Raw genomic sequence first — 26,049 nt, 5'->3', positions numbered from 1 at the left:
CAAAATTAAGTGCATTTACTCTGCAATGTTCCATGAATGCCAAGTAATTACCACATACAGTGGGATTTTTGTTTTGTTTTGTTTCATTTTGGCACAAGAGAATTCCTTACAAATATGAATGCATGAGGCTGTCCAGGATGCTGGGCTCTTATGTAAATTATAACAAGCCTTCCCTATTCCCATATGTTTCTCTCCCTTCCTTCTGGCATTTGAAAAGCTAGCAATACAAAGATGGGAAATGCAAATGCAGAGAGGAAGTCTCATTCCCAGTGGCAGTGATGCTGGTTCTGCCACACTGGTGCAGTTTTCTGGCTTGACATCTATCACCAGGATGATCCCTTGGTGAATTCAAAGTGGTCCAAAGATGGATAGCAGAGAAATGTTCCAGTTAGAAGAGAATTTTCACTGGGGTATATAATTCTCTTGAATGTGCAAGTACTGCTGATGACACTGTCGCCCTCATCTCTGAGAGGAGTGCTGCTACAATACAAAAGAAATACTCAGGCTGCCATGAAATTCCTATGCTAACCATCCATACCAGACACTAAGGATCATGTTGGAAGAGGGATGGAGAAGGGTCAGAGAGATGCAAAACTGCCATATGACAGTTTTTGTATTTTTAGGGCCCAGTCAGCAATAAATGTAACAAATTTCAATAGAGTCCATGCTCTCCTCTGTGCTCAATGGGATTTAGTGAAGAGCTAATAATATTTCATTCTTTTATTTGGGTGAATTTTCAAAGGTGTCCTCTGTTCCTTAAGCTTTCCTAGCTTGCCTGAGGACTGTGGACTGGGGCTGGAGCATGTTCAGATTTGGCAGATGTTTACAATCTTGCATTTGTCCAGAACTGCTGCCCTTGGTAGCATTGAGGGATTCTTTTTGTGGCCATTAACTGGTCATTCACTGCTGCTCTAGTGTTTCCTTGTCACTCATCTCCTGCTTTTTTGTCAGTTAAGTACTACTTTTATAGTTACTATTAGGCTAATAAGTCTTCTGTCTCCAGTTACCTCAAATCTTCGATTTCTATGAGAAAGATGGATTTGTTAAAGCACCGCTTGCTTTGTCAGATGAAAACGTGCTAATTTGAATCATGCTTCTCCATTATCTACTGGGTTTTTTTGCCCTTGGTTAACTAGGACATTTTACCATGCAGGGTTTATCATGTTTATACAAGATTGGAGATTAAATTGTGTGCTCTTTAAAAAGGTGAGGGGGAATCTTGGGACCTAGTGATAAGGTAAATGACCAGTACCTGCTTTCAGTGTGCAGTGTTTTGCTGGACGTCTCCTTTGGAAATACCTGTTACAGTCCCCCTGTGTAGTATTACAGTGTGCTTTGGTTTTGCATATAATTGACCTGCATTATTTACAAGTTGTCTCTATAACTGGTCATTCCGGGTACTCAGATCAGAGGAGATAATTTCCAAGACATTCTCATGCTTCTCATGTTTCTCTGAGCGGGCAGAGACAATCCTTCCTTACAGTGGTGTAGAGATGGAATTACACTGGCATGCATGAGGAATGCTAGAGGAATGTCTTAAAAAGTGAAGAGGAAATGGCATGAAGGTAAAGCTGCCTTCCATTGTGGGTGTTACTGGACTAGACTCTCCTAAAGGTGATTCTTTTGTTGAGCTCAGTTTCTGCTCAGGGTAACAAGTTTCAGTGAACTGTTGTTGCAAATGGCTGCTGTTTGCCTGACCCGAGCACAGGTCTGCTGGCCACTTTTCACAAGTGTTGTGTTCTCAGAGCATCTATTTGCACCTTTTATTAGCAAGACATCAAAGACTCCTTTTGCCTACTCATAACAAGAAAAGAGCTGCTTCTTTAGTCTGCCTAAAGTGCTTCTCTCATCTCAATAACTCTTCAAGAGTTGCAAATAAAACAAGCCAAGTCATCACAATTTTTTTGGCAAGATTTTTGCCTTTGCATATAAAATCAAGTACATGTAATAGTTGCACAAAAGCACCATAGTTCTAAGAAGCAGACATGGCTACACATTGGCGTTGGTTGTGGGTAATGGAGATTAATAAATCAGTCAACATATGATACCTTTGACTTAAAGCAGTAGTTGCCATCCTGAAGATCATGGCTGCCTGGCTCTTCCCATGTAGCCAAATTGTAATAGAACTGAGCTTTGATGGAAAGGAGGGACTCCTCTCCCTTTCCACTGCTGGCCCCCTCAGTTATAAGTAGTGCTGGGTTGAAGGGATTTCTCCATCTGAGCTAATTACCCAGAATTATTTCAAAGCCATATGCCTATGTAAACAACTCCCAATAGGACCTTTTTGCAGTAGCATTTTGCCCTGGTTTAGTGATCAGGGTGAACCACAAAATGGAGAACAGAATTGCTCCCTATTACCACCCCCCCTCCACCCTTTCAAGGAAAGATAAAAAGGGGAATAAGGAAGAGAGACTTAAGGGTTGGAAATTGAAACAGGAACAAATTTACTGCAACACAGAAAAAGGAGTAACACATGGGGGGAAAACAGATATATAAACTCATATACAGATACATACAAAACCGATCTTGATGATGGCAAGAGTAGGTGGATGACAGTCCCTTGCAACAAGGCTGCTTTAGGAGGAGAGTCCACAGCTGCTCACAGCACCTGATGAAGTTGGATTCTGGAGATCATGTGACAAGTTGAAGAACCTCCAAGCAACAGCAAGGAAGAAAGGTGCAAGAGAAAAAGAGGCTGAGGTTCTCCTGGCTGTATTTTGCAGAGCATGGCAGGAAGTGGAAGAGACTACTGACCTGTCTCTGTTCCAACCCTCCCAGGTCCTCTCTCTAGTTCTTCTTAAAGGTGTCAATAGCCTGCCAGGGTCACTTAAACCATAACACACTTACACCAAGGTTTTTTATCTTTAGCTATCACTCAATCTGTTTCCTGTTGCTGACAGAATATATTGATGATGTTGCCTCCTAGCTAAAGGAGCTGGCATTATCATTAAGTATATCAGACCTAAATCCAAGCTGAAATTCTCCTTCTGCCTATTTTCCTCAGTCGCTCCCCTACATTTTGTTGGTGTAACTGGAAGTTGAAGATGTTAATTTCCTATCAGGGCACTGCAGGCTCAAGCGTTGTTTGCATTCATCAGGAGCAGGCATTTGGGATACGTTCTGGAGTATTGCAAAGACTGAATCTTGGATGTGTGTGTTCTCCTGCCTGGGAACAGGAAAAAAACTAAATCAATTAAAATATGATGGGTTGGATGTTATGCTGGATTAAAAAAAAAAACAACCAAAAAAAAACAAACCACCCAAGTTTTGGAGTGAGAAAGCTGTTGTGGATAATATAACTCACATTTTAATCCTCTCTTTACAGCCACAGGGACTTAAAACCAGAAAACCTACTGCTTGATGAAAAGAACAACATCCGGATAGCAGACTTTGGGATGGCATCACTGCAGGTTGGGGACAGCTTGTTAGAAACCAGTTGTGGGTGAGTGTCTCAGAACATACTGCAAAAATCAGTTATAGGTCCCAGGCATAGAAGCTGTCTATAGCAGGTATCAGTAAAGACCTGCAGATTTACACCATGCATTGTCATTTGCCAGCAAGAGAATAAATTTATATGATGCATGGAATGTGTAAAATAGCTAACAAAAGTTTTTAAAGTGATTCACAGTGAAAAGCAAGCCACTGTAGGTGTCACATATCAATACAAAAAAAACCTTTTGGGTTTTTATTCATCCCTATGTGCTGGTGTGTGTTTGCTTACATTGGTCATACAATTTTTGGGAACTAAAAGCAGTATTGTTGGTTGTTTTAAGAGGCTTTAAAAATAAGAGGGAGTAAGAAAAAGACAAATCTAGGGGATCTGAAATGAAATTTGCATGTCTGGACTAGGCTGCCTGCTTGCATCTCTCTTCCTGTTCATGCTCCACACTACTTTATTTCAGCTCACATTCAGTCTTGATGGGGAGTCAGCAAGGTCCTTTGCAATTACAAGCAGGGCATGAATGCAGATACAAAGGAGACTGCTTGGAGGAATGTTGCAGGGACAATAACATTTCCATGGCAATTCATCTGCCAGCAAGAGCTTTCCAGGAATTTCCAAGTAAGCCAGCAATAAGCTGAGAAAAGCACAGGTGCCTTGCTGAGGACAGAATGTGCTCTCTGAGGGCAGTGCCCTCTTACCACCATCTCCTCTACAGGCTCCATTGGACCATGCACCTCCAGTAACTGTGACTTAGTGCTTTATTGGCTGTGCAGGGAGGGGGCTGCCCCAGGCAGCTGTGGCAAGGGCAGCAGCTGAATCAACTTGATGCAGCCTGGCACCAACCACTGCACCAGCTTTTAGCTGTATCTGAATTTGTTACAGCAGTGAGCTCAGCAACTGGAGTTGCAGACAGTACTAGCAGGTTCCCATCTCTCCGGTACAGACCTACTCTACCTGGCCCTTGGTAACATGAATTTGATTACTCCAGCCCAGCCCCATCTTCAGCTGCTTACAGTCAATGCTTTTTTAGTCTGTGCTCTGAGCCAAGGCAATTCAGGGCAGATGTGGAGCCGTCCTGGTTCCCTGCACAGCCCAGCCACTGCATCTCAGTCATGAGCTGTACAGCTCTGCTTTCCAAGTAATGAATAATGAATGAATTGCAGAGTGTGTTCAAATGCTGGTTGATGAATACACTGAGACCCACCCATTCCTTCCTGTCCATGTCAAGTCAAGATTTAACCTTTTAACAGCACAGATGGAAAGTGGGGACCTGCGAGTCTGCACACGTGTTGCTTGCATCTGATTTCAAACCTTCCCTCTAGATTACAAAATGAAGTCCTCCCTGCAGTTAACCCGAAGTCTGTGTACTCTTTAGATAAAAATTTCTTTCTTCCTTCCATTAAAAAAATGAGAAAACATAAAAACCAACCCACATTGCCCAGTAGGATTTTTCAGACTCCTTGGGAACCTCTCAGTAGGATTCCTGTTCTTGTTAGCACCAAGATCTGTCAACCAGGTCTGGAGTCATAAAGAGAGACTTCCTTTCCATAAGCTGTGGTGGAATTCAAACCCTCATGCTTCAAGCAGAGCCAGCCCCCATGCTGCAGCCTTAAAACAAGCTAATAAAGAAATCAATGGAATGGAAGAGATGTGCCTGTAATAAACAGAACACAGCAGCAATGCTATGATCTCCTGCCTTGCAGATGCATTTTAAGTGTGGTGCCAATCACTAGGCCTCTGTGAGCTATTACACCACTTCATTAATTCTCCTGGCATGGAGCCCAGCACGGCTGATACTGGTGTCTTGTGATCTCTGATTTGGAGGGTGAAGGGAGGAAGGAAGGAAGGAAAGAATATGTAACAGTATGCCACACTGTTCACAAAGAAAGGCAATCCAGTTACAACACCCTTTCCCTTAGAGCACACACAGTAACCAACCTCAGAGCTTTTCAAGACAAGTTTTACCTACCCATGTAGTTGGTACCTTCATCCAGCATGAAAAGGAACAAACCGGAGTGAATCACAGCTGAGATACTGAGTTTTAATTAGATACTCCTCCATGCACCCAGAAGTTAATTTCCAGAATGGTTTTATCTGTGCTGTGAACACTGATAATGAGATTAAACTGCAATGTTTCCATTGACAGTCACACAAGGAGTCTCCAGGTATTTCTGTCAGAGTGGGAGGATCAGATGGGATTGAGCTATGTGATGCAGCTAACTGTGTCAGTACAGCGGACTTGTCAGTACAGCAGACTGGTTAGAGTACAGTCAAAAATTATTTGCTATCACAAATGAACTGCTAAATTTAGTCCAAAGTTTGGATAGGCTTTAGGTGGCCACAGAGTCTTGACTGGCCTCATGAAGATAATCACATAGCCTAAAGTATGCTGAAATGCACACCTAAAGCCAGTGTTATGTAGGAGCTAATCCTTAGATCTGCATAGTTAGTTAATTCTCCATAGCACTGAGGGCTACCTGGAGAAAACAATAAAAGCTCAATTCAGTTGTTTTTGTTTAGGAGAGGGAGGTAATGATGGACTTGCTGTTTCATTCACATATTTTGTCACTGGCAGACTGCATACTGGGCCCTGATTGCAGTGAATCCCCATTGCTGCAAATGTATATTGTGCAAATTCTGCATATACACAGCATAGAGGAATAAGCCTATTTTTAAACAGCTTTAGACCCTTGAGAGGAAGAGGATCTGTGTGTAGGAAGGAAGAAGATGTGGTAGGATGCTGCTTCTGTTATTTTAGATCTCTTTGGCTCTTCCTCCTCTTTACTCATCCAGGCAATGGCATGCTGCCTCACAGTGTTTCAGAATAGTAGATATGTCCAATCCATCCTGAACTGTCACTAGGCAAGAAGAGTGAGTGCTTTATGGTTGAACTTCAGGACTGGGACCCAGGTCATCTGAGCTTGATTTCTGCCTCTGCTGAAGGCATTCAGGGTGGTCTTGGAAAGATGCGTTACCTTTTTTTGCTTCATTTCTCAGTCTTAACAAGTCATTGTACTGCCCAGGTTGCTCTGAACGTAAATTGCAGTCATTTCTACAGGGGACTTTGAAAAGTAGGATGAACCGGGCCATTCCCTGAAACTTGTTCTTTTTTCTTGAACTAAAAGGGCTTATGGCTAAAATGAAGGATTGACAGAGGACACTGTTGAGTTACAATCCTTGGAAGTTTGTAGACATCCTTCCTGTTCCCCATTGCTCCTTATGTAAACCTGGCAAAGTAAATTTTTGCAGTCTCTTCACTTCTCCCTGTTTCACTCATCACAGCTTCAAAACAGTGAGGCCTACTGGATGGAGATTACTGCAAGCTGCCAGGTGAATGAGAACCTGTAGCAGTGCTAGTGCCTCTGCTGCCTGCCTCTAAGTCTCTCTGCCCCAACCAAGAGCTAGGACAGAGCTGACATATAAATGTAGCTCAGTATAGCACCAGACCCAATCCCAGCAGAGACAGTCAGTAAGGAGACTGACACCACTGTTGACAATTACACAGTTATTAACTGATTGTATGGAACAGTGGCCCCATAGGGAAATGCTGGCCTGATCCAGAAACCTGTGTACATGTAGGAAGAGTGATGCTGAGTTTGATTATTATAATAAAATTTATTGAGAGTGAGAATAAAGCCTTGCACCTCTTGGTGGCATAGTGAAAGAGAATAGCAGCTTCCAACCCCAGCACAGTTAATTCCTCTGCTCTCAGAGGAGTTCCTAGCAACACTTCACAGACCCACAGACTGCATGAATCTATTGAAAAAATACAAATAAACAAACAAACAAAACTCCCAAACAACCCAAAAACCAAACCCAAACAAAAAAACCTGTATATGTTCTCACTATGACTGGTTACTGACACTTTTTGAGCTCAGAGTATTTTTAGTGACCAATGCACCATTTGTTTGTTAGAAATGCTGGCAAAGATCATCTAGCTTCTGACTGCCTCATATCTGAGTTTGTTGTATCAGCACACCTATGATGAGCAGACAATTCAGAAGAGCCTTGTTCAGTTGTCACACACCTCAGTGTCCAAGAACCATTCTGATTTTAATGACAAGACATGATGCTGCAGGTATTCTTTCCCTTTATAATAGAGTGCATATTGTCTAAATTATACACAAGTGTCCTACATCCAGTTATTGTAAGGTTTCTGCTCCATCTTTGGTTGCAAATCCCAGATCCCTTTCTCTTTTCCATTAGGTTCCAACTCTAGTTACACCTACCTGGTTATCCCAGTCAGTTACTGTCAGTCCTACATTTGTTTCCCATGGGTTTTGCAGTCACCATGTTTTCAAGTTTGGCACCTTGTGATAACCCCAGCCACTGCAGCTCATAGGATCAATTTTAGGTAGAAAAAATGTTCTTTGAGTGTTACCAGTGCAAGGAGAATTTTAATCCTGATGCTCTAGAGAGTTTCTGCTGGTAAATCCAAACTGCATTTTTCTAGTCACAATTTCAGTAAATTTTTCTAGAGAATGCAAACAAATATTTCAGTTTTCCTTTTGCAGTACAGGACACTAGAAATATTCCTTTTTTATGTGAAAAAAACATCTAATTTAGATCAGACAGTGGAAATTTTTCAGCCCGTTCATAGCATACATGCACATGCAAACATGAAGCCAGATTGAGGCAGACAAAAAACTTGAAAAATTGTTGTTGTTAAATTGATGGTAAGTCATAAGCAACTTAAAATGAGGATTTTAAAGTGAACTATCAGACAACCTTATTAAAAAGCATTAATACTAAGCTTTGTATGTACTGCACCATGATTTTGAAAACTGGGGAATCTGCAACTCCAGCTGCTTCTATCACAAGGTTGTCCTTAATGACACCAAATTTCCCTCACATTGCTACAGACTTTCCAACTTCAGCCACAAGTGAAACAGGTGTTGGGGACAGCAACCCATCCACCTCCCCACTATGATTACCTGCAGAGTACAGTATAACCTCTTCAAGCTTTATTTTAGCAATCCTTAGCTTCTGAATATTTAATTTTTTAATACAGAGGTTTGTTTCATTTTTGTTTTTTGGTTTTTTTTAAGTAAGATCTGTTAAAAGTTCCAATTCTTAATGATTTGAACTGCTAGATTAATTTACGAATTGATTTGCAGATTCCTCAAAAGTGTTGTTGTGCCCAAGAAGTAAACATCTGTATGATGTCTGAGGACTAGATACTGAGTTTTCTCATAAAAAGCTGAATGAGATGAAGCTTTAATGGCAAAACAGCATTCAGCTTTAACTACAGTGACAACCTTCATTACAGCCTTACCTTCAGCTACTGCCTTCACTGCAGCCTTAACTACCCACTGCTACTAGAACTATTTCTTCAGTCTCTCCCTGTGTTACTTTTCTTTGTGGTCTATGGCTGTCACTTTCTCCACTCAGGATGCTCTACCATATGTCCTTCTCCTGAAGAATTCACTTGATTTTGCTACTCCTCTGGCCTTCCCCTTCATTTTAGCCCTTTGCTACCCAGCACAGGGGAAAGCACAGGCAGCCTTTTGTGCTAGTTGGGAGCTTCTGTCTCTGAAAGCTGGCTTGGACATGGTGACTAATAGGGGGGAAGAAGGGATTATGTCATCCAAGGAATGTTGGAAGGTCTTCAGTGTATCTGTACAAACTCCTGTATCAAGGTAACTGCATGCATAAGAAGAGCAGAGGGAAGAAGACTTACTGTTCCTCCCTCTTCAGAAACTGCATCCAGCTGAATGGCACTCAAATAAGCTTTTCTTCTTCCCCCAATAGTACCGTCTTAAGGCAAGGGACTAAAGAATCCAGGCATGGACACTCATCCTTGATGGGACCTGGGAACCCATCGGGCTGTGTAACACATGATTTGTCACACTATGGAATAGGATAACACAGCTTCCCCTTTGCTTCTGGAGCAACCAACTGTTCCTGGGGAAAAGCAGTTACCCTCTATTGCCAGATCAACCATAGATGGGCAGCTGATTTGCGTGTGCATAGTGCAGGTCTCTCTTACCTACATAGTGAGACCTGTAAAACACGGGCATATCACATCTACAGTGAAGATTTGGCTCTGATTGTCTCAGATCTACTGCAGCTGTGCTGTATCTTGATGTGCACAGATGAAATTCAGTATAGCTGCATGAGGGATATGTGCATTTCTTTCTGAATGCCTGTCTTACCTCTCCGGGGCTGTCCTGGATATCACCATTGCACTCTGGTTTATTTTCTCTGGTTGAAATCCCACATGATGGTTTGCTAAGGTACCCTGAGATCCTTAAGATTACTGTGTCCTAGAGTAATAGCTGTGACCATTCAGAGAGCCTTTCTGGCTCCAGGCAGACTAGCCTGGGAAAATCCGTATTACCCTTGACATAAACACTGCTAACATCAGTGGGGTTTATTTTTGCAGGAGTACCCACATGCAGCAATTGCTTTTTGATCTTGTGGAGTGATATATTTGTTATTAAGGGCAGATTCTGGCTTCTGCACAGAGATGTAGCTGAACCATGAGAAGATGGACTAGGGGAAGAGGCAGGGAATATTGCTCTTGATACACATATATCAAATAATTAGTGATAAGAGCCAAAGAAATATTCATGACTGTGTAGAAAGATAAATAGATTTATATTTTTAATTAAACTTGTGTTTTTTCTTTAAAGCAGTTGAAGTTGCTCTGTGGTTGGCAGCATGAAATTGTACAGATTCTGGCTGGGTGGAGAATCTCTTTTAGAGCTGTTAGCCAAGATACCTAGCTAGTATGTGCTGGCAAGAATTCAGAATGGCTATGCCAGAAACATGTGCTCCCTGGGCAGTTGCAGTGTGGCTATTGGATACAACTTTTTCTCTACTGATTCTCCTAGATTTTAGCAGAATTTCAGTTGTGCCTTGTAAGACACCTCGCAGATTTCACTACACCCCAGCTGACCTCAGAGAAGTAAATGCTTTAAGTGCATTTGCTACTGGGACACATAAATAGATATGCACTTACCTTGTGTTCTTCACAACACCTACATTATTCTTTTTAGGGATGTTAGCACAGGAAGCCATCAAGGAGGTTGCATTGCTCAGCATCCACAATTAAGAGTTTCAAGATCTTTGTTGGAATCATTGTATACAAATAAAAATTCAGAAGCTCTCTGCAAAAAATGCTGATTCTTCCAGTGCACTTCAGATGGCATGATCACCCAGAAAGTATTGTGTGCAAGGATGATGCTGAACTAACTGTACAGGGTACAGTGCAGGATTTGAGAGGTCTAGCTTAATTTTCTAGCTCAGCCACAGACACCACCTGTAGTAGCCATGTAATATCTTCATAGTTTGCTTTCTGTAGGAACAGCAATGGTAGCATCGTACCTGACAGAATCATGGAAGACTGAGAAACTCAAACATGCTAAATGGCAGGATTGCAACAGTTACCTTGATTGTGTCTTCACTCCTTGCATACCCCCTGATAAGTTTTCCAATAAACCTCATGTGGCCCAGTTATATAGAACATGCTAGAACTGGTCTTTCTATTCTGAGGTGACTAAACTGAGTGAACATCCATGATCAGGTATAATTCCTACACTCTTGTTGCTACCATGTTTTTTTTCAAATTATAGTTGCATTACTACCTTCCCTACAGCTTCCATACTGACCTCTTTCACTGGTCTGTCTAAACTATCTGGCACTGGTGATAGCTGGCTTCCTGGTTGCAGTCCCAGTTCTGGTGCTGCTCCTTAATTCTGATTTGTGTGTACTGTAGGGATGGATGCACCATTTGTATGATACGAAAAAAGACACGACTACTAGTCACGCGTTCTTATGAGAATAATTTAACTTGTCTTCTAAAAGCTTGTAAATCTGGAATTAGTCCAGTAAAATGACTGTTAGTGTTTAAAACTTTTGGGTATTAAAAAGGAAAGATGTTGGATTGCTATAAAGAAGCACATTCACAGAGAATAATATATGTTGGAGGGCTGGAAGCAAGTAAATGACATTAAGCAATTCAGTGTCTCACTCTGGCCTTTCTTTTTTTGCAGCAGTAACCAACAAAAAGTTGCAAGTCCCCCAAATTACCCCCCCACTTAGTCAAGAAGAAACAGTTTTATTAACGTCACTGACTGTGTTAGCTTTACTTCTTTGTTATTGCCATCATGCCTTTTGTTACTGTAGAAGCTTTTGCCCTAAAACATTAAAGCCTCACACAAATCCCAGTGAATTCAGCCATACAAACGTATGTGAGGTGTGAATGCTGTGGTGGCATTGCTCTTGTTTCAGTGGTTCTGGTCACCTTTTTTAAACTGTGGCCATCTGGTGCTTTAAACATTTTAAGTAACCTTGTCCATGTCCATATGGCTGCTAGTGACAGAGCTATCAAGAGACCTCAAGTAGTCTGTCCTACCCACTAGGCATAAATCCATTCTTTTTGGTCTTCCAAGGGCCAACTCTGGCTGTCTTTCTGAGGAAAGGCTCTGGTTTTCATTATCTCTTTTGACTCTCAAATGAAGGTTTGTAAAACCCAGTCTAAATTAAGGCATTTGGATCACTACTGGGCAGACAGACCTGTCATAACCTCTTCACAGTGAGGGAGCAGAGGGATATTAAAAATTGTACAAAACTTCTGAATTCCACCATTCTTAAAATTTGGGAGGTATCAGCTGCATTTCTCTCTCTTTGCTTAAGCTTTGCTGCCAAGGTAGCTGCAGTCCCAAGTGTACCTTGAGTCTATTATCATGGTCTGCCAAAAGCTGTGATACCAAGTCAGGTTGTTCCATGCCCACAGGATGTTATTTGGCTGTAAGTGTACTGTGTATGGAAATTCAATTAATGAGCTGTCTCACTGGGCATTAATGTAGCATCCTAGCACAAAGCTAACCTTACTGTGCTTCTGTTCTGCTCATTACTTTGTGGGACAGGTATTGCCCAGCCATGATTGCACTTGTCACAATAAACAAATGCACAAATGAAGACAGGTTCAGGGACTGCTGGGAGGTGTCGGTATAAACAATAGCATGATTTGCACACAGGTCTCAGGCAGTTAGCATCCCTTTTACTTGTCAAGTTGCTTTAATGAAGGCTATAAAATAAATAGCTGTGGCTATAATATTTAGGAATTAAAATTATTACCTGGCAAGTTGAAGTAATTAACTATTGTCAGTCTGGAATCAAACCAAAGATACATGGGTAGAAGGATGTGAAAAGAAGATATTAACTCACTAGGTAACAGTGCTACTGTCCATCCTTTTTAGTTTTTTTTTTAAGAAAAAATAATTTCATGTTGGAGTCATGCATCAGCAGCTTTTTATGACCACTGGAGTAACTGAGAGCAATCTTAGCAGAAAAGATGCAAAATATGGTTTATGGATGCATGTCTTTGGTCTAAAAATACTGCTCTCTTTTCTCTTATGCAAGACTATCCAGTGGGGACCTTCCTTCTAATGAGATACAGAGTTAAGTTACAGAGTATTTAGTCACAGAATATGCCTGGTCTTCTCTTCCTTCCTCGCTTTTAAAAAATTCGTAGTAGGGCTAGAGAATGATTATTTATACTAGTTCTTGACCATTTTCTCTTTGAAATACGTTCTCATTGGGGTAAGGAAAAAAGTGCTGCTGTTGCACACTCACATTCTATATGCGAGCCAAGCATGATTCTGCTGAACAAAATGGAAATCACGTAACACATAAATACCAAGCAATTACATGCCTATTTGACTGTATTTTTTGTTTCAGATCACCACATTATGCTTGCCCTGAAGTCATCCGGGTAAGTTGGTTAGCATTAGTGTGTATACTGATATTTTTTTAACTGTCAGTTGTTGCAAGTACAAAGATAGACCCTCTGCACAGGAAATCTGCCCATTGCAGACAACACTGCAAAGGAAACAAGGAACCTATCTACCATTTTATTTGTGTGGTTCAGCCCCAAGTCAAGACACATTGACCATATGAGGAAAATTATCATATGTTACTTTCACAGTACCCTTCATGCCATGTGTTCTGACAGAAATACAATAGCCTTATTTAACTTGATCTTTCCACCCAGGGGTGCAGTCCCCTACACTTTCCTGTCTCTGATGTAGCTGTCATTTCAGTAGAAGAAGGCTTGGCTATCAGTGATGTTGGTTTCAGTTAAACAATAAGAGCTATATTTTCCCTCTGGTCTTCCTTTGTCCTCTGAAAATAAGTATCCAATATTTCTCTCCTCTTTTAAAGCCTAACTTTAATGAAAAGCCAACCAGGAAGCATGCAGATGTCCAGACAATATTATGAGTTTGCAAATGTGACTGGTGACAAGCTCCCTGAAGAGCCAGGGAAGAGAAAAGCACGCTTTTGATGTCCTTAATGCACCTCTCACACTGTCTAAGAGCCAAATTCCTGCACTGTTCCCCACTTCTGAGTCTGTTTATGCAGGACTTAGATAAGACTGTAAACTGATGCTCTTAAAAATTCAGTTCATGGGCTGTGTCATGGCCTTCTAGTTGGGAAGACCACCTTGGGAAGCAGGTGACAGAATTGAAATGTGGGGTTTCCTGTTCTCCCCTCTCCTGTTCTTCAAGGATAATTAGTTCATTTACTAGTGAGCAATCTTTTGAACCTCTGTGTCATTGCTGCACAGGGAGAAAAATACGATGGAAGAAAAGCAGACGTCTGGAGCTGTGGAGTCATTTTATTTGCGTTGCTAGTGGTGAGTCATCTCCCTTGCATCCTTTAAAAATAAAAGAAAAATCTAAAAACGCTGCTGTATTTAATGGCTATTCTACTGACATCACATACAGATGTCAGGGTTTTTTTTAGTTGTCCTATTTTTGTATCTCTCAGTTGCATCCTTTCCTCTTATTTCTACAACAGTCCCAAAGGAAATGCACAAAGAATATTTCTGTTTTTCTTTGAAATGCTCCTGCTCTGCCCAGGAGAGCACAGACAACCATCAAAAACTTGTCTCCATGAATGCTCTTTGTTGTGTTGTAATTTTGCAGCAAATTTTTTGACTGGAAAGGATGTGCAGGCTTACAGCTCCAGGTTACAGACAGTGTCAAATAAGTTGTCCTTCACAGGATCAAAATATGACTGGATTTGGGAAGAGTTTGTTTTTTCTGCTGTATGGATATATGTGGTTTAGTAGGTGTGTGTATACATGACCTGCACTGTTTGATCAAGAGAAGATGAGTGTGCAGCAGTTTTGTTTCCTGCAAGTATTGAGAGACATTTTAATTTTATACACTTGGGAATATAAAACTGAGCCAGTGGTACAAAGTTTAAATTAGTTACCATCTGGCTCAGCAGTACTTTCTTTAGTGCTCAAAATGTGGTATTTTGCAACTTACCCTTCTTTTGATCAAAGTTTCAACTCTCTGCAGAATTTATTCTGATTTGCAGTGGTAATTTAAAACTCTACATATAACAATTGGATGTCCAGCTGGAGACAGACAGGCTTGGCATTTGTTCTCAATCGCCATAGTATAATGTAGGATAATGCAGCTTATGTTCATATAGGCATATAATATGTGCATACTAAATACTGGATATGAGAGCAGACGTTTTGTGCGTGTTATTTGTGTCTGTAATAATTCAGCTGATCATCTACAATTATAAAAATAAAAAGCCTGAAGTAAAATTTTCATTTCCCTGTACATTTATTAGTAAAACTAATTACTTCACCCAAATGTTTTATTTTGACAACAGTACTTGTACAATGTACAACCAGAGTTAAATTCTGCATATTAGTTTTGTTTTGAATGCTTGAAAATTTTAAAGGCTTTTTGTTTCAATAAACGTGCTGCTAATTATTTTAATTACCCAAATCAAAATGCCTTGAAGAAATCTCAGTATGATGTTTGAATTCACCTTAACCGATCTTAACCTTTTTTTTTTTTTCTTTTCAGTCATTACAATTCACTGACATTTTTTTAATTTTTAGGCTTTTTAAATCTTGATGTTGCAAAGGAAGAATTTTAAATATCTCACTTAGATAGCACCTGGTCATATGTTACTCCTGAGCAGCTTTTATCAGCTATGGCTGATAAAACAGATCTGTGTAACAAGTTCCTAATGTGACTTCTTGAATATGTAAAAAGGGAAAAGAGAATGTGTCAAGATGGTTAGGACTTGTAGGGGTAGGCTTTTCATTTTCAGGCCTATTCTGTGTCAAGATTTTGTGTCTTTCTGTTGCTACATCTTCATCCATCTCTACATATATACACAAACCTGCAAAATGATTGAAACAGATATATTACTGACAGAGAGTGCAGAACTCTCCAGTTAATTATTTCAGGACAAGCCCTACAAGTCTCAAGCTATAGTAGCAGGTGGTAGTAATAAAAGAATTGCAGTTGTTACCTTCAGGAAATGACACTAAGCAAACTTGCTGACTTCATCATGGCTTAAATTGCGTTAGCCAAAGCACTGAACTATCAGAATTGATTTTCCTTTAAGTCTAGAATGGTTAGGAAAAAAGTGGATAACCTGGGAGATCAGTTACAGAAGACAGGGAGGCTCTCACTTCAAGCCTGCTAGAATGAACAAACAACAGTAAATAGTACCCAATAGCCCAAGTTGACTTTCTTAGCCTTCTGCAAATGAAGCTTGTTGATCTCTGTAGACCACAGACACAGGATTGCTTGTACAGATGCACTACTCACTATAGTAAGAGCAGTGCCAGAATTGACGACTTAAAGCTTCATTATCACAGCAGCTGACAGCTTGCAGCTTCCCACAAACTACCCTGGAAATCAAGGAAGCTCGGCACCTACTAGAACTAGGCAGTGAAAGAAGGAAGTGAGAATATCTAGGAAGGTGCAGACTTGCTATAAAAGGGTATCAGCTAGCTTCACTCGGTGAAGTTATCTTAAAGATTTCAACTTCTTTTCCTTTTTGTCCTCGTGGCAAGGATAGGTCTTTTGCTGCTTTTTGTGGCAAGCTGATGATCTATTAAAAATGCAATTTCAGCTAAAAAAACCTCAAGCCGTTCATGTCAGGTACAGTAGGGAAGCAATATGAACTGATGACCTGACCACAGCATGGGAACTGGATGGAGTATATTAAAAAGGAAGAACGGCTGCTGCTTCCAAAGGCTAATATTGGCTAGGGTTTCTTTCAGCTGTGTCACTTCACTGCTCTGTCAGAAAGAGGATATTCTTTACTTAAAGTCTCTCAAATGCTGTTCTGTCTGTAATAAATGTGTCTCAGAAATATTAAAATAAGGAGACGATAAACATTGCTGCTGTGGATGTATGCCCAGGAGGAACACCAGCAGATCAAAAGCTTGAGCTGAATTTAAGTGAATCCATGCATCTTTGGTGAATTTGCCTGGAAAGGCAATTTTATATTTTGTATTATGCTTTATACTGGCAATAATTTTCTAATTAAAGGTCTAATAAAAAAAATGTGTCCTCCATTTTGTGTCGTATGTTGGAGAAAATGCAGCACTAAGAAATTATTCCATTTCAATGGATAAAAATGGTTTTTTTCCTTATTGTAACAATTAATTATTAGCCGACTTCTTTCCCGTTCTGTCACCATGTTTATCCTGGCTTTTTTCCTTTTGTCCTCTCTGATTACCTTTCACTCTTCTCTCCCATCCCCACTTTGTCGCATCCCTGCAGGGTGCCCTGCCTTTTGATGACGACAACTTGCGGCAACTGTTGGAGAAGGTGAAACGTGGGGTGTTCCACATGCCACATTTTATCCCCCCAGACTGTCAGAACCTTTTGCGGGGGATGATTGAAGTGGATGCCTCGAAACGTCTCACGGTAAGAAGGCGTTTGCTGCGAGTCATGTGAGCAAGGCTTCATTTGTCACCTTGTTGCAGTTACGGTTGAATAGCTAAGGTAACTTGTTGATTTACTGCCATTTCTGTGTGTGTTCTCCTGAGCAAAGAATGAGTGGAGTTGGCGGAGTCTTTGGGAAGAAGTTAGTTACTTTATATTTTGAATCGTGAGGGCATATTACCTTTGTGTCTCTTCTCTAGCCTCATCATTCTCCTTCATATGTAACAGCGGCATTTAGAAGAAATCCCTCAAAATATCATCACAATGCTACTGACCCTTTGGGACATTTTGGAGTTGACTTTAGTTGTCTGGCTGTCCTGGCTGGTACAGCAGTTTGTTGGGCATGTGATATAAATGAAGATCAAAACTGTTAGGACTGTTACTTGAGGCTGTGCTATTAAACAGTGTATGCTTTTCTTACATTTCTGACAAAAGTCATGGCTTCTCGCTGCCTGCCACACAGGCTGCATTGTATTCTGTCCTTCATTCGCTCTGTGTTCCTCTCTACCAGCCTTCAGAACAAGTGTTTTCCAGTCTGCTCTTTCATCTTGAGCTCTGTGGTCCTGGGTGTGATTTGGCTCACAATGCTGAGCTCCTGGCATTTGTCACTGAGTTTTGCGTCTAGGATACGTTCAATCACTACAACAGAGACCCTGCAAGGGTGAGCACTGTGTAGTGGTTGTATCCTTCACTAACATTGTATTAATGATGTAGGAAATTTTTTAAAATAGCAATTAAGATAATTTTGGAAAGCAAGGTTGCCTGCTTGTCGGTGGAAGCTTCTGCCTTTATGAGTACATTGCCCTTGTAAATCCTATTGTCAGGCTGTGGTGATGATTTTAGACACATTTACTAAGCTCACAGATTCTGAGTAGGAGTATTTACAAAGAAATGTAAATTTTAAACTCCTCCTGCTTCTTCAGACTGCTAAAATATTTATAAATAAATTCTCAGATCACTGCTTGGCCTCTCTGCTGAGATTGCTAACAACAGCATCAGTCTGTGCCAGCTGTGGTGGTGCTTCTGGGATACAGACACCTGTCTGCTAAGAAGTGAACTGAAACTCCCTTCATGACTCTCTTTACAGTATTACCTGCCAGCTGCAGCTGGGTCTTGCTTTCATTCATTATGAAAACTCATCATGCTCTATTTGGTGATGTAGGTGAAAGTTTTCATGCTATTTTATGACTGGTATTGCTGCTTTTGCAAACCCAGTAGCCAATCACATTTGCAGTACATAAGGAGCACTGATTGGAAAAAGAAAATGTTAGGCACTTTAAAAGGCTTTTAAAAACGATTTTTAAGAAAGTAAGAATATGGAGCTGTTGGAGAGGGTCCAAAGAAGGGCCATGAAGATGATCAGAGAGGGCTGGAGCACCTCTGCTGTGAAGACAGGCTGAGGGAGTTGGGGCTGTTCAGCCTGGCAAAGAGAAAGCTCTGGGGAGACCTTGCATTACCTGGAGTGGCTACAGGACAGCTGGGGAGGGTTTTTTTTACCAGAGAGGGTAGTGATAGGACAAGGGGCAATGGTTTTAAACTGAAAGATGGGAGATTTAGGTTAGACATCAGGAAGAAATTCTTCACCATGAGGGTAGTTAGGTGCTGAAACAGGTTGCCTAGGGAGGTTGTGGAAGTCCCCTCCCTGGAGGTATTTAAGGCCAGGTTGGATGAGGCTTGTGCAGCTTGGTCTAGTGTGAGGTGACCCTGCTTATAGCAGGGAGGTTGGAACCTGGTGACCTTTAAGGTTTCAGCCTTAACCATTCTATGATTCTGTGATTTTTCCAAGTATTGTCATGGAATGAATACAGCAGAGCTTAGGGCTATCCCCTGAGGCATGAGACAGCTGTTCTTTATGACCAAGAAAATCACAAAGTCCATCTCTAGCTTTGTTTCCTTTACATAATGTAAACATCACAGTTTTTCTGTTGTGGTGGTGGTGTTTTTTTTCTCTCAAAGATCTTGATGCTGATGGTTTGAGTGTGCCTGGGAGCAGATAATCAGATGTTAGATCTTCTTTTTCAAATTCTAATGACTAAGTTTTTCAGTTTTTCCATAGCTCATAGTCCCTAACTGTTTTGAATTGTGCAATACAGCAGAGAATGCACATGCATAAGAGAGAAAACTGTTAAGGTAAATCAAGGTCCCAGAGTGACAACCCCCCACCTTCCTTTTCTAGATCAAAATTAAGCTCTTATTTCCTTGGGGAGGTAAAAAACCCAGATCAGATAGTTATTAACAAGGAAAGGATAGCTCTTTGTGAATGTCTGCAATCTTAGTTTGATTATTTTAATGTCTCTCAGTTTGCTGTCCCTGCTGCCGTTACACGTGGATACTCTTAGTGAGCTGGTTGCTTAGATTGACAGGCAGAAGGGAGCTCTTTGTTTACCACACAAGAGCTGAGGATGTATGGTTCATTTTGAGGAGAGATCTGGATTCTATTTTAGCTGTGTCCTGTAAAAAAGGGTATAAACACAGGGGTTTTTGAAGCCTGTATTCCTAGGAAATATCTCGCTTGAATAAATTTGATATTTATACAAAGATCTGAGTGAAATTGTGACTTAGGTACAATAAGTAGCTGTTACTGATCATTTGCTCCACATCTTGGTGAATTCAGTAGAAAAATATGGTCACTAGAATTTTTTTCTTTCATTTTTCCCTTCCCCTCTCTGCTTTGTTCCTTTTTTTTGATTTGTATCTCTTTTCCTTTTCATCCAACTGCATTTCCCTCTCTGCAGTAATTGCCAGTTCACAGCACACCCACACCTTCCCCAGCCCATCTGTTAAAGTGATCAACAAAAGCAGAACTAGCATTCATGTTTAACTGTCATGATTCCACCTCACTGTTAGAGCTTTAAAGGATTAATGGAGAGGAGGGTACTCAGAATTATTGTTACTGACCCTTTCCTACCTTAAGAAATAGGCATTACCTATTTATGGAAAGAAGACTTTGTTATGCCTTATTGGAATGTCAGCCATTCTCACCATGTATTACATAGCTATAAGTATAGCTAGTGGGACATCCTTGACCACTCTTCTTACTGGGCCTGTTACATGCTTTAAAAGAAAAGAATCCATGTTTTTATTTCAGTAGACTGCAAAAGATGATCCTAACTGCTGCTGATGAACAAGCATTATCAAAACTTTGTGTGTGGAGGAAGGTGGATCAGAGCAGATATTGTGGAATAAGGTATTCCAATGAAGATGTTATTGTCCCAGTGTTGATATTTGATCCCAGGGTAGAATGACTTGAGTTCAACATTGAGCGTCCACATAGCCTGAAATGCCTATCCCTGAATAAAATGCAACTGAAATTACATGTATTCTCAGAATCTCCTTTTCTGCTCTCTGGTTTTTGTTTTTCTTCGGTCTAATGTGTGCTGTTGATGGACTACTGTATCTAAAGAGTGTTAAAAAGTGAACAAGGGAAAACTAATCTGATTCCTTCTTCACTTTTCTAGAAGGTCTTGTGGTAAGGTGTCTGTCACATCATTTACATTATCTCACTTCACCACCTGTAGAACAGAGGTAATTGTCTCGTTGATGTATTTAGGCTGTAATCTTTTGGCTGCCAAGGGCCTATTCATGCACCATGCATGTAGCATAGTGATATGTTGGCCTTGTCAAGGTCCCTGGAGACTGCTGTAGTGTGGCTGCTACTACTGACACAGATAATGATTCTACCAGTGCTATTTGCACTCCCAGCTTGAGTCATTTGGTGAAGAAATGCCCCTATCTTGACATTGTATAGCAGGTTTAAAGCTCAGACTAGAGGCTTCATTCCTCTGTATGAAGATTCATCAAAGGTGTGGGTCAAACTAGTGCACAGAATGATTTGAGGCTGTTCCTTTTTTGGACAGGGAAGTTTGAAATTTTACAAGAGTTTAAGCCCAGAAGCACTCTTCCATATCCACAGACTTGGAGGAAGTTTTTCTTCAGGTCAGAACTTTTTAGCTTGGCATCCACTCTGCTGAGATAAGGGCCAAGGATGTAGACAGTGATGTCTTCCTTTCCAACTGCCTGTTTGTCTCCATCTGTTGTTCCCTGCCTTAGAATTCAAACGTAAGTTCCTTGGAGGAGACCTCTCTTTCTGATGAGCTGGCACAGCTCTGTATCACAGTGGGTCTCTCATCAGTGAGTGGGGTTCCTAGATGTTCCTTCAGTATACAAGTCTAATATATATTGGAAGTATTTTACATAGAATAATGATAAAGGAATTCCCCCTTTCTTTCCATTACAGCATTTTAGCTTGCAGGAGTTTCTCCCCTGACTGTGCGTGTGCAATGGATCTGAGTATGTTTTCTTGTCTCAGAGATGGTGTCATGAGACCATTGCCTGCAGTGGCTAGGAGATATTAGGAAGCAGCATTTTTATAACTTGCAATAGCTTTAAATTTGGCAAACTCATGCAAACAGCAAGAAGAACCCTCTGGGAAGGATTGTTAAATGCTTTAATCACTTAAATGCATTGAAACCTTGTGTTTAAATGCAGGCAAGGGAAGTGAGATTAGCTCCCACTGTGTGTCTTCCTCCCCTGCATTGCATGGTAAAAAGCATACAGACTTCTTGTCAAAACCAATCACCCTCCCATAACCCTCCTGTCACTTTAATGCAGATGAAAAGCAACAGAGCATTAATTAATTCTCTTTTAAAAAACAGTGAAGATGTTAGCAGCAGCAAGCACACTTGTAATAACATTTCAATGTGATTATGTTTGAATCAGAATAGAAACTGGTTTCCTAGAATACTTCTCATATATGGGATATTCCAGTGTGCTTCACAGCTTTGGTTTTGATGTGGATTGAATGGCAGATGTGTAGGTAAACAGCAGCCACAAGAGCTCTCATACTCCTTCAGATGTATATCAAGGTGCTATGGGCTTTCTTTCAGAAAAATGCTGTGGGCTCATTAGCTTGAAGGAGGTTGATCAGCAGGGAAGGACAGAAGGAATTTCTCTTTGACATCTTCACTCTGAAGGAGCTCAGAAGTTCTGTGACTAAGACATGAACTGGTGACCCTCCTTTCATTCCCCTTTTTGACTCAGAAAATGAAATGCTGTTGCCTGCTTTGCCATGGCATTTCTGCATATCACAGGCACAAAAGAACAATGGGACCCATGGAGATAGAAAATGCAGCAGGAGAAGCCAGCATGAAAGAGGCTTGGACATCACTTACTTCTATCATCTGCATCTTGTCTGAAATCATTAATGTACCAAACCTACCATGTGTTGTATGGGAAATAACAAGTAGATCTGCATCTCATAGGCTTTACCAAGCAAAGTAGGTACAGTACATTCCTTAGCAGATCCTCACAGTACTATGAACCTGATATGTAACCATGCTAAAATCCTGTCTCATGGAAACTGTAGAGAACAGGCTGTTCTTATGTTCTGTGTTTGTACCTCAGCTTGCAAAGAACCAGGAGGAAGATGGGTGGGTCTCCAGGCTGTTAGGGGAACACCCATAATGAGAATCTTACATCCTTGAGTTAAGCTGGTTGGGGAGGTGGCAGTGAGTCAAGAATCATACTCCACATTTTTCTTAATGGTGCAGGAAGGAAAGGAATGCCTAATGCAAGGGAATTTATGATGAACTAAGCTGGGAGGAGTGGCTGACACACCAGAAGGCTGTGCTGCCATTCAGAGAGACTTAGATAGGTTGGAGAGTTGGGCGGGGAGAAACATGATGAAATTCAACAAGGGGAAGTGTAGAGTTTTGCATTTGGGGAAGAACAACACCATGTCCCAGTACAGGTTGGGGGCTGAACTGCTGGAGAGTAGTGTAGGTGAAAGAGACCTGGGGGTCCTGGTAGACAGGAGGATGACCATGAGCCAGCAATGTGCCCTTGTGGCCAAGAAGGCCAATGGCATTCTGGGGTGCATTAGAAAGGGTGTGGTTAGTAGGTCAAGAGAGGTTCTCCTCCCCCTCTATTCTGCCTTGGTGAGGCCACATCTGGAGTATTGTGTCCAGTTCTGGGCCCCTCAGTTCAAGAAGGACAGGGAACTGCTTGAAAGAGTCCAGCACAGAGCTACGAAGATGATTAAGGGAGTGGAACATCTCCCTGCTGAGGAAAGGCTGAGGGAGCTGGGTCTCTTTAGCTTGGAGGAGACTGAGGGGTGACCTCATCAATGTTTACAAATCTGTAAGGGGTGAGTGTCAGGGGGACGGAGTTAGGCTTTTCTCAGTGATGACCAGTGATAGGACAAGGGGGAATGGGTGCAAATTGGAGCATAGGAGGGGGAAGGTGAATATCCGAAAAAAAAATTTTACTGTAAGAGTGACAGAGCACTGGAACAGGCTGCCCAGGGAGGTTGTGGAGTCTCCCTCACTGGAGACATTCAAAACCCACCTGGATGAGTTCCTGTGTGATGTACTCTAGGTGACCCTGCTCTGGCAGGGGGGTTGGACTAGATGATCTCTCGAGGTCCCTTCCAGCCCCTAAGATTCTATGATTCTATGATTCTATGAAGGGGAATTACTGTGGCAGAGCTGAGGCCACAGCTAGAGACTGTGAGAGTCTGCCTAAGCCTGTGGGTGGGTGTGCAGCACCTGAGCTGGTTAGAAGACATTTTGATCTGCAAGTAACAACTACACCTCTCATGGCAGTGTTGATACAGTCTTGGTTTTAAAGAAGGCTGTTTTTCTCTCATATTGATCCCTTCAGCCTCCTGTCATGCTTTTCTAAGCTCATTCCCTTCTTTCTTTGTTTTCAGGAAAAGCCCTTCTCACTTAAAAAATTATCACCTATAGAGCCATCCTCAGTTCTTCCTGGTTTCCCAAGCACAAAGCCATTGTTCCATCGCAGGGAGGTCTCTGATTCTTTGCCCTCTGTGGCATACACCTGCTTTCTATCTCTGACATTTTGTAGTTTATCCATTCCTTTTTTTTTTTTTCTATCTGATTCTCTTTATTCTGGAATTGAAGTGGAAAGTAATAAAAGCAGGACAGCTGTCTCTGTTCTTCCTGACTGGTTTAATGGGTCTGTGATTTCATCTTATAGCTGTTAGCACTTGAGTTTCCTTCCAGCTCTCCCCTGCCTCTCACCTGCATGTTGCACAGCACAAGCCTGTGTGCAGTGAGTGTGCATATTGTTCAAAGGTGCTACATAATGAGGAATATGAGGAATATTGTCCACATAATGAATAATCTCTGGGCATCTATGAAAAGTTCTTTTCTACTATGATAATGCTTAAAAAAACCCACAAACAAATTAGGCGGGTCCTGCTGCAAGTATGTCATATGAACAGTTTTTCTCTCTACTGTGAAGAGTTTTCTCTTGGAAAAAAGCCTGTTAGTTTCTTTTCCCAATGCTTGTGGAAAGCATGGTCATTATGTAACATTTCATAGAGTCACAGAATCATAGAATTATCTTTGAGTTGGAAGGGACCTTAAAGATCAAATAGGTCCAACCCCACTGCGTAAGCAGGGAAACCTCCCACTAGATCAGGTTGCTCAGAGCGCCATCCAGCCTGGCCTTGAACACTTCCAGGGATGGGGCTTCTGCAACTTCCCTGGGCAACCTGTTCCAGTGTCTCACTACCCTCACATTAACAAATTTCCGCCTAATGTCTAACTTGAATTTACCCTTTTCCAGTTTTGAATCTTTGTCCTCTTACTACAAGCCCTTGTAAAAAGCCCCATCCCAGCTTCCCTGCAGGCCCCTTAAGGTACTGGAAGGCTGCTGTAAGGTCTCCCTGGAGCCTCCTTCAGGCTGAACAGCTCCAACTCTCACAGACCTCTTCTCACAAGAGAGGTGCTCCAGCCTTCAAATCGTCTTAGTGGCCTTTCTCTGGACTTTCTCCATGAGCTCCATGTCCTTGTTATGTTGGGGGCTCCAGAACTGGACACAGTACTGCAGGTGGGTTCTCACAAAAGCTGAGTAAAGGGGGAAAATCACCTCCCTGGCACTGTTGGCCATGTTATGTTTGATACAGCCCAGGACACAGTTGGCTTTCTGGGCTGCAAGGGCACATTGATGGCTCATGTTGAGCTTCTTGTCCACCATCACCCCCAGATCGTTCTCCTCCAGACTGTTTTCTATCCATTCTCCACCCAGCCTGTATTTGCACTTGGGATTTCCCTGACCCTTGAGCAGGACCTTGTACTCGGCCTTGTTGAAATTCATGCAGTTTTCACTGGCCTACCTCTCAAGCCTGTCAAGGTCCCTCTGGATGGCATCTCTTCCCTCCAGCATGTCGACCTCACCTCACACTTTGATGTCATCAGCAAACTTGCTGAGGGTGCACTCAATGCCAGTGTCCATGTTGCTGACAAAGATGATAAACAGACCAGTGTGAGTACCAGCCCTTGGGGAACACCACTTGTCACATGTCTCCTTTTGCTAGGATCTGCTTCCCTTTGGTGGACAATGCTGCTCCTTCATTACGTAGGAAAACGCTCATGTGTGAAACAGGAAAGAAAAAAGTTGGAACTTGGGCTTTGGTTCGGCAGGATTTTTGGTAGTGGGGGAGAGGCCCCAGGGCTCCTCCACTGGTCTCCAGTCAGAAGCTGAGAAGCTCCCCCTGCTCCAAACCCAGCCAAGGAGCCATTAGAGGGACAATAGATGCCCTCAGTGATTAACATATGAAAGAACTGAAATAAGAGCTGAGCAGAGCGAACACATAAAGGAAAGAAGAAGAGCTGTGCTGGGGAGAACCAGACTGGTGCTGGTGGTTGGTGAGGAAGAAGGGGAAGAAGGTGCCCAAGCAGAAGTTCACCTGCAACCCATGGCGACATGGCAGCTGTGCCCTTGCACTCATGGAGGAATGTGATGGAACATTCCCTGAGGGCACTGGAAGGGGTGAACTTGGCCAGTGGGCTTGGATTTTGTGGCCAGAGGATTTTTTGCCAGTGGACTCTGATTATGCAGCTTTGGAAGACCCTGGTG

The 26,049-nt window shown here is 41.8% G+C and overlaps 1 protein-coding gene across 3 annotated transcripts in view; it reads left to right on the top strand.

The window, feature by feature from the left end:
• The window catches only part of BRSK2 (BR serine/threonine kinase 2), a 320,793-nt gene that overhangs the window by 231,956 nt on the left and 62,788 nt on the right, over window positions 1-26,049 (top strand). For all 3 annotated transcript variants that reach the window (XM_010003894.1, XM_010003893.1, XM_010003892.1), the window contains exons 5-8: window positions 3,326-3,442; window positions 13,130-13,163; window positions 14,016-14,084; window positions 17,002-17,148. In XM_010003894.1, coding sequence (XP_010002196.1) covers window positions 3,326-3,442; window positions 13,130-13,163; window positions 14,016-14,084; window positions 17,002-17,148 — 367 coding nt within the window. The remainder of the gene's footprint in view (window positions 1-3,325; window positions 3,443-13,129; window positions 13,164-14,015; window positions 14,085-17,001; window positions 17,149-26,049) is intronic.

This window comes from Chaetura pelagica, unplaced genomic scaffold, assembly GCF_000747805.2.
Source record: "Chaetura pelagica isolate M959 unplaced genomic scaffold, ChaPel_1.0 scaffold28, whole genome shotgun sequence".
In the NCBI taxonomy this organism is placed as follows: domain Eukaryota; kingdom Metazoa; phylum Chordata; class Aves; order Apodiformes; family Apodidae; genus Chaetura; species Chaetura pelagica.
The sequence above is the reverse complement of the archived record's forward strand: the minus strand, read 5'-3'. Positions and strand labels throughout refer to the sequence as shown.